The 9154-nt window shown below is 48.1% G+C and overlaps 1 protein-coding gene across 2 annotated transcripts in view; it reads right to left on the bottom strand.

Annotated features, from left to right (window-relative positions):
• The window catches only part of LOC132386049 (NLR family CARD domain-containing protein 3-like), a 70107-nt gene extending 67390 nt beyond the window's left edge, over nt 1-2717 (bottom strand). Inside the window, exons 1-2 of one of the 2 annotated variants that reach the window (XM_059958338.1) lie at nt 2236-2717; nt 1074-1370 (exon numbers count right to left, since the gene is read on the bottom strand). In XM_059958338.1, coding sequence (XP_059814321.1) covers nt 1074-1353 — 280 coding nt within the window. In that variant the 5' untranslated portion in view covers nt 1354-1370; nt 2236-2717. Of the gene's footprint in view, nt 1-1073; nt 1371-2235 lie in introns of those variants that run through there. The other variant, XM_059958339.1, reaches the window with a different exon arrangement.
• Nucleotides 2718-9154: the final 6437 nt, after the last annotated feature.

Below are 9154 nucleotides of genomic sequence, written 5' to 3'. Positions count from 1 at the left end.
ATCGAAACCCCCGTTTGACTGCAAAAGACCTTCAGGAAGATTTAGCAGACTCTGGAGTGGTGGTGCACTGTTCTACTGTGCAGCAACACCTGCACAAACATGACCTGCATGGAAGAGTCATCAGAAGAAAACCTTTTCTGCATCCTCACCACAAAATTCAGCGTCAGAAGTTTGCAAAGGAACATCTAAACAAGCCTGGTCCATTTTGGAAACAAGTCCTGTGGACTGATGAAGTTAAAATAGAACTTTTTCGCTGCAATGAAGTATGTTTGGAGAAAAAAGGGTGCAGAATTTCATGAAAAGAACACCTCTCCAACTGTTAAGCACGGGGGTGGATCGATCGTGCTTTGGGCTTGTGTTGCAGCCAGTGGCACAGGGAACATTTCACTGGTAGAGGGAAGAATGAATTCAGTTAAATGCCAGCAAATTCTGGAAGCAAGCATCACACCGTCTGTAAAAACAGTTAAAGATGAAAAGAGGATGGCTTCTACAACAGGATAAAGACCCTAAACACACCTCAAAATTCACAATGGACTACCTCAAGAGGCGCAAGCTGAAGGTTTTGCCATGGCCCTCACAGTCCCCCCACCTAAACATCATCGAAAACCTGTGGATACACCTCAAAAGAGCAGTGCATGTAAGACGGCCCAAGAATCTCACAGAACTAGAAGCCTTTTGCAAGGAAGAATGGGCGAAAATCCCCCAAACAAGAATTGAAAGACTCTTAGCTGGCTACAGAAAGCGTTTACAAGCTGTGGTACTTGCCAAAGGGGGTGTTACTAAGTACTGACCGTGCAGGGTGCCCAAACTTTTGCTTCAGGCCCTTTTCCCTTTCTTTTTTGTTATTTTGAAAGTGTAAAAGATTGATATAAAAAAAAGTAATTTAAAAAAAATTCAAGAAATGTGTCATCTTAAACTTCATGCCTTTTGGAAATCAGGTCATCTTTTACTCGCAGTAACAGAAATTTTGACCGGGGTGCCCAATCTTTTGAATGCCACTGTATTTTCACAACGGGGCATCCAAACTATGTTTTTATGATTTAAGTTTTTAAATGGAATATTGATCCACTAACCTGCACCGTGGACAGAGTTTTGAGAGCTGCTCCTGGTAAGGCTGCCGGTAAGAGGAGTGAGTTCTCGAGGAGCAGTTGTTGCCGGAGATTGTTGGCGCTCCCTTGTCGCAGGGCCTTGAACAAAGTCTCTGGTGCTGGCCCCCAAGTAATAACAATCACCGCGCCGTGGGGCAGGTCCCGGAACGCGCACTTGGTCACCGGGACGGTTTTGTGAAAATTGAGCGGCGTGCCCGGCCGCAGGGCTAGCCGGCCCGGGAGCCTTGTCCTGATTCGCCCCCATTCCGGCTCGGTTGTTCCCTGTTAAATGCAAAATCCGGATTAAAATGCGGCAGCGAGAACATCCAGGGAATACGGTTTATAAAAAAACACAAAATGCTGGCGGAACTCAGCGGGCCAGACGGCATCTATGGGAGGAGGTAGTGACGACGTTTCGGGCCGAAACCTTTCATCAGGGTTTCGGCCCGAAACGTCGTCACTACCTCCTCCCATAGATGCCGTCTGGCCTGCTGAGTTCTGCCAGCATTTTGTGTTTTTATTTATTTCCAGCATCTGCAGATTCACTCGTGTTGCAACAGAATACGGGCACTGGCTTTCAATAGGGGCTGCGTGCCTGTAATTGGTAAACACTGATACGCGTCACCCAGGTACCGAGTCCACTGTGACTGACGCCAAAAATAACAACATTGGCGGGAGACAGTCCAGCGAGATAGTTAAGGTATCCTGGCCCACATTCACCAGTGACACGGACGGAATACAATCGCGGTTCAAAGTGCAAATGAGTGTGGCACAATTTCCAGGGCAGCGCCGAAAACGCTTTAACCAAAACTGCAGTTCAGTATTTGAACTACTTTGTGGAAACCAGACCGGCACCTAACGGGGTCGCGTACGATCTTGCCACTTGCACACCTCCCTTTGCGGTTCAAACGAGTTCAGATCCCCCGGGGACTCAACGCACTGACTGCCCGATCCCCGGGATCCATTCACCACAGGTCACACACTCTCCGTTCTTGGGGTCTCGTACTCCACGGGGTGGGAGAGGGGGGGGGGGTGGAGTTGTCTTCTCCAGCGGGGCCCACACTCCCCCTGACTGCCTGACGCCTCCCCCCACTCCGCCGAGGAATGCGGAACTACACACCATTTTCCATCGAAGCGGCACACTCACCTCCCGATCGCAAACGCAGAGGCCCGCCTTAGCTCCTCTCTGGAACTTCCATTCGAGATCACGCTCCCGGCCCGGACTACCGACTTGGTCCTCCTACGCCTTTACCTTCCCCGTGATTAGTCACCCAGCGCTCGTTCAGCAATCGGTCACTCGTCCCGTGAAATCCTGCGGCGAGATCGGTGCCGTCCGCTTTAAAAGCCGAGAGAGTCGGAGCGGCCTCGGCGGCTCCAGCTCCGCCCCGCTTCCTGACGAGTTCCAACTCGTCACGGTATCGATTACCCCCGTTTCTTGCAAACGCGGCGTTCCAGCAACACGCACTGGGGTAACTGGGGTTCTGAGGTAGTTGGAGGTGGAGCCCCTCTCTGACCGTCATTCAAGGACCGCTGCCGTCCGCTCCCGGGAAAATCGCACAGACTGAGTCACTGGGTAACACCGCTCATACGCGGAAAGACTGCGAGCACAACAGAGCAACGCGCCCCTGTTGCCCACAGCGCCAGCAGTGGCCGGAGGAGTGAACACACGAAACTGCCGGCCGCGGCCTTTCGGTCCCTCGAATCCGTCCCTCGGCGCCAGCGGAGGCGGACCAAGTTGTACTCTAAAAGACAGATTTTATAAAGGGGAAATTTCAGATTATTCTCGACACCTCGGTGCAACATTTTACTGCTTCTAATCTGCCAAAGCATATGCATGTCGGGGAACAAAAAGCGTACCCGGACTCAGAGAGTGAGCAGGGTTCCGAGCCCGCAACCACTCATTGGCCACTTCAGGAGGTGCCGAAGGAAGTAGCCGCTGGCCGTCAGCTCCTGACCCTCCCCTGTTGCTGGCGACCCACTGCAAGGCTCGGCGCACACCGCAGTCGGAACGCGGGTCTTTTCCAGTTGAGCCGCCCTGTTTGTCAACTCGAACCAGTCTGACCAGTCCGCCGCTTGGCCTGAATAACGACTGAACCTCTCCATCCCCGGCGCCCGCAGATTTTCCTCTTGTTTGCGACCGAACCTCTTCTTGACCGCGCTGGCACACGCTAATTATGCATGGCGTCGCTGTCACGTCATTAATTGAATATTTGCATTAACGGGCAGGTCCGCAGGTGCAACTGATAAATTGGCCACGGATGCAAATCAGAGGTGCAAACGCCGGTTCATTCCGTCCTCCTTCCTGCCTTCTGGACCGCAAATTACCATCCGTGGAGGAATGGAGATCGCCTGATCCCCTGTTGGCATCAGTGGATCCGGGGTTGAGAGGGCGAACAGCTTCTCAGAGTGCACATCACCGAGGACCAACGTTTCGCCCCGAAACGTGGTGGTCTCCCAGCACATGGAGATGTCCGTGGCTGCGTGCTGCATTCTCGCCTGCAGAATTACGTGCTGAGGCGCAGCCGCCGCGAAGGCCCTTTGGGGAGGGACCACAGTTTGAGGTTCATCACCCGCGGGAGTGGGAGGGGTCGGGCGGGGAGGAGAGTACCCCTCATCAGCGGTGTGGATAGATGAGTCAACATGGCGCCCCAGGAGTGGCTGGAAATGTATAGACCGTAAAGGAATGAGAGTTGTTTATCGTTAATAATTTTTATTTTATTGTGAATAAGTCTTTAATCCTTGCCTTAAAGAGTCACAATGAATGTTTTATTGTAAACATCTTTAATTTGAATAGGAACAGAGAGCCAACGCATAATTTACCTTTAAATAACTTTATTTATTGTATAAGGACTCCGGTTAAACGAATGTTTTTTTTCTTTCTATGTAAATAACTTTATTTTGTAATATTTCTGAATAAAGTATTTTTGGAAACAAAAATCATGAGGATCCCACGTGGTCTGTACACACCGGCTGGGGGGTGAAAAAGGCACAACAGCCCCTCTTTCACCTCAGACGGTTGAATAAGTTTGGTACGGGCCCCCAAATCCTGAGGACCCTACAGGGGCACGATTGAGAGCATCCTGACTGGCTGCATCACTGCCCGGTACGGGAACTGTACTTCCCTCAATCGCAGGACTCTGCAGAGAGTGGTGCAGATGGCCCAGCGTATCTGTAGATGTGAACTTCCCACTATTCAGGGCATTTACAGAGACGGGGTGTAAAAAGGGCCCGAGGGATCATTGGGGATCCGAGTCACCCCAACCACAAACTGTACCAGCTGCCACCATCCGGGAAACGGTACCGCAGCATAAAAGCCAGGACCAACAGGCTCCGGGACAGCTTCTTCCACCAGGCCGTCAGACTGATTAATTCACACCGATACAACTGTATTTCTATGTTATATGGACTGTCCTGTTGCACATACTATTTCTTATCAATTACTATAAATTGCACATTGTGCATTTAGATGGAGACGTAACGTAAAGATCTTTACTCCTCACGTATATGAAGGATATATGTCAATTCAATTCTATTCAGACAAGGGAAACTAACGAGTGCTAGAAGCAGCTCAGCGTTGAATTAAAAAAAAACAAGAACAGAAAACAATACAGCACAGTACAAGGCCATTCGGCCCACACTGTTCTGCCGACCCTCAAACTCTGTCTCCCATATAACCCTCCTCCTTAAATTCCTCCATATACCTGTCCAGTAGTCTCTTAAACTTCACTCGTGTATTTGCCTCCACCACTGACTCAGGCAGTGCACTCAACGCACCAACTGCTGTCTGAGTGAAAAACCTTCCTCTAATATCCCCCTTGAACTTCCCTCCCCTTACCTTAAAGCCACGTCCTCTTGGATTGAACGGTGGTGCCCTGGGGAAGAGGCGCTGGCTGTCCACTCTATCTATTCCTCTTAATTCCTGGAGAAAACTTGCAAGGAAAACCGGGATGCGGGCAGAACTAGGAGAACCCTTTTGGAAGACATTTAACTTTCCATGCCGGAGTAGAATCGCTGTCACAATGGGCAGGCAGCCCATTCTACACATTGAAGGGTCTTTGAGGGAAGAACCACCACCACCCCCCCTATTTTCCCCTTAATCATTTCATCTTTCACCCCTAACCCACGGTCCCAAGTCTTAATTTCACGCAACTTCGGTGGAAAAATATACTGCCTGCAATTACCCCATCGATAACCCTAATAAAACTTGCGTTTTTATATCAGCCGGTGACCTCAGCTCTTCTGGACGGCAGTCTGTGTCACAGTTCTTTACGTCCGCCACACGACTGGGTGTATCCACAGATACCGGCCACATGACAGATGCACTGCCACCTGGCTGCTCGGAGGACACACCACACGCCAATCAACATTTGGTCCCTCCCAACTAATCAATGCACACCTAAATTATTGGTCACCTTAATTGGATTATCTCGCCCAGCCCCATGCTATAAAAGGTGAGACATGTCCCTGGCTTGGTCTCTCTTACAGACCACCTCATTGAAGGTAAGTGTATTGATTTATGTTTGGGAAGGTCTATCGTTTGTCCTGGTAAGGGAGCCACTGCTATCCAAGGTCAAGAGGGATAGCTGTTGTAGTGCTTTCCCCTTGTTCTTTGTATGTGTAATCGTACCGTGTCCCCACACCGCTTCCTGTGTATTGTAGTTGCTTGTGTTGACGCGACCTCCCCTTGTAAATAAATTCCTTATTATTAAAACTGTGTGTGTCCAGGCCTCTACTGCTAAGACTCAAAGAACCAGTTATTTCCATCACAACACTGGGTTTCCTGTAAACAGGCTGGATATTGTCTTTTCTTGTGACACCAATTTCTTTGGGTCTCTCATCACAATCTTTCCACATATGTTCGGGCTCTTGAAAGAATGAATGAATGATCTTTATTGTTATAATACATAAATACAATGAAACTCTGTTTGGCTTCCTCTCAGGCAATTAAATAACAACAAGACAGTAGCAGAAAAACAGTATTAAATAGATAAGTAGCAGAAAATAAGTTGCAGCAGCACCGGGATGTCACAGTAATGCAGAAAGTGCCGTTAGTGCGAGTATTTGAGTCCTTGTGTGTGTTCACAGTTTCAGTCATTGTTCTGTGGGAGTGGTGTGATGGAGGCCACAGCTCTGGGGTAGAATCTGTTCCTCAGTCTACTTGTTCTGGCTTTTAGTGTCCTGAACCTTTTTGCTGGACGGCAGCAGGTCAGACAGGGAGTGGCCGGGGTGTGCGGCGCCTCTGGTTCTGCTGATTGCTTTCCTCCTGAGTCTGCTGGAAGAGATGGTGTCCAGCCCTGGGAGATCCATCCTGACCACAGGGGATAACCGCGCTCGTTCTGTTTCCCGTGTCCCCACAAGCTCACTTCAATGACTCTCGTTAATGGAAGCTGTGTATTTATGCACGGGGGCAGTGCGTTCCAATAATGTTCCAGTTTTCAAAGTTCAGAGTAAAATTTATTGCCCGAATAGCTGCATGTCGCCACATGCATCCCTAATTTTTTTTCTTATATATATATATGTGTGTGTGTGTAAACGTCTGTATATATAGAGAAACATAGAAAATAGGTGCAAGAGTAGGCCATTCTGCCCTTCGAGCCTGCACCGCCATTCAGTAGGATCATGGCTGATCATCCAACTCAGAACCCTGTACCTGCTTTCTCTCCATACCCCCTGATCCCTTTAGCCACAAGGGCCATGCCTAACTTCCTCTTAAATATAGCCAATGAACCGGCCTCAACTGTTTCCTGTGGCACAGAATTCCACAGATTCACCACTCTCTGTGTGAAGAATTTTCTCCTCATCTCGGTCCTAAAAGGCTTCCCCTTTATCCTTAAACTGTGACCCATCGTCCTGGACTTCCCCAACATCGGAAACAATCTTCCTGCTTCCAGCCTGTCCAATCCCTTTAGAATTTTATACATTTCAATAAGATCTCCCCTCAATCTATATATATATATATATATATTTATGCATTTATTTATTTATAGTTGCCTTTGGACTGTTCGTTCTCCACTGACCCTGTTTACAGTTACAGTTCCATAGTTTTTTTAAGTAAGCTCGCAGGTACGCACTGCCCCCGGTGCATAAACCGGAAATCCCCGGATCCCTCCTCTCAATGCGAATCCAACACCAATCGAGCCTCGTATCGCTCTCTGGACAGTCTGACTCCTCCCAGTTCTGACTGCATGACCATAAAACGTTGAGGCCAAAATCGGCCTCCTGCCTTTCCATCGAGGCTGAGCTATTACGCATCTCGACATCATTCTCCTCCCCTGTCCTCGTCACCTTTGACGTCATGATTAATAAATAATCTATCAACCTCAGCGTTAGATATACCCAAAGACTTCGCACCCCCACCCCTACATACACGCACCCGTCTGCGGCTTGTCAATTGCTTTCAACCTCAAGTATTTTTCTCTCCAAACAAGCTTAAGGAACCTACGCTTTGTCTGCCAGAGGAAGCAGGATCTCGCAGTGGCCACACATTTTAATCCCACGTCCCATTCTGATACTGTATGTCTATCCATGGCCTCCTCTACTGTCAAGGTGAAGCCACACTCAGGCTGGAGGAACAACACCTTATATTCCGTCTGGGTAGCCTCCAACCCGATGGTATGAACATTGATTTCTCTAACTTCTGTTAATACCCCTCCTCCCCTTCTTACCCCATCCCTGATTTATTTATTCCCCCCCCCCCACACTTTTTGTTCTCTCTCTGCCCATCACTCTGCTTGTTCTCCATCTCCCTCTGGTGCTCCCCTCTCCCTTTCTTTCTCCCTAGGCCTCCCGTCCCATGATCCTGTCCCTTCTCCAGCTGTATCCCTTTTGCCAATCACCTTTCCAGCTCGTAGCTTCACCCTCCCCTCCCCCCCAGGTCTTCTCCTATCATTTCGCGTTCCCCCCCCCCTCCCAGTTTCAAATCTCTTACTATCTCTTTCAGTCAGTCCTGACAAAGGGATTCGGCCCGAAACGTGGACAGTGCTTCTCCCTGTGGATGCTGCCTGGCCTGCTGCGTTCCACCAGCATTTTGTGTGTGTTAAAGGAACCATTTAATATTTTCTTCTCGAATCACCGGTACGTTGGGTTTTGACAGCCATGCGTTTTGCCGTCAAATCATTTTTTTTAAAAAAGACACGATAGCTATCCAATCGGAACTTGAGTGCCAGGAACGCTGGCTGTCATTAACCCTTTCAGTACAACTCCTCTGGTGCTTCAGAGCACTGCAGCCTTGGAACACATTTTGCCAGTCGCGGGAACTAACAGATTTGTGCCTAAAGAAAAGAAAAAAAAAACACAAATATCACTGTCGTTTCCCCACAAAAGGCACCCTGTGTAATGCCGAATGGTAAAGGAAGTGGCTGATTGTTTTTAAAGTTTATTAATGCATCGATGTGGAAATATTATTCGTTGGTACTGTGTGTGTGTATATATATATATACGTTTTGCATAGAAACAGGGAGACTAGTTGATATCAAGCATTAGTAGTCAGAACAACTGGTGTATTCCTATACCAGATATGATCAGGGATTTAATTGACGTTGATGTGGGACAGAGGCAGGGGTCGTGTTCGTTTTGCCTCTGCTCACAGTTTGCGGTTGTCTAAACCGGAGAAGGTTTTGTTCTTGCAAGAAGGGCAAGCAACACCCGCTTTCCTCCTGTGTCTCCGTTAGATAGATAGATAGATAGATAGATAGATAGATAGATAGATACTTTATTCATCCCCAAGGGGAAATTCAATATTTTTCCAGTGTCCCATACACTTATTGTAGCAAAACTAATTACATACAGTATTTAACTCAGTATAAATATGATATGCATCTAAAATCACCCTCCCAAAAAGCATTAATAAATAGCTTTTTAAAAGTTCTTAAATAGTTAATCGTCGTGGGGGAAGAAAAAATCCAGAATAAAAAGTTTTACCATTAAAAAAAGAGGCACGAGACGGAATACATCTGTCATTAGAGAGTAATATCAGATTTAATCGATCCACTTCAATTACACACGATCTTTATCGAGCAAGCGATCGATGGCACAGGCGTGCAGAGAGACCCGCAAATCAGGATTTG

This window comes from Hypanus sabinus, unplaced genomic scaffold (genome assembly GCF_030144855.1).
Source record: "Hypanus sabinus isolate sHypSab1 unplaced genomic scaffold, sHypSab1.hap1 H_1, whole genome shotgun sequence".
NCBI lineage: Eukaryota > Metazoa > Chordata > Chondrichthyes > Myliobatiformes > Dasyatidae > Hypanus > Hypanus sabinus.
The sequence above is the reverse complement of the archived record's forward strand: the minus strand, read 5'-3'. Positions and strand labels throughout refer to the sequence as shown.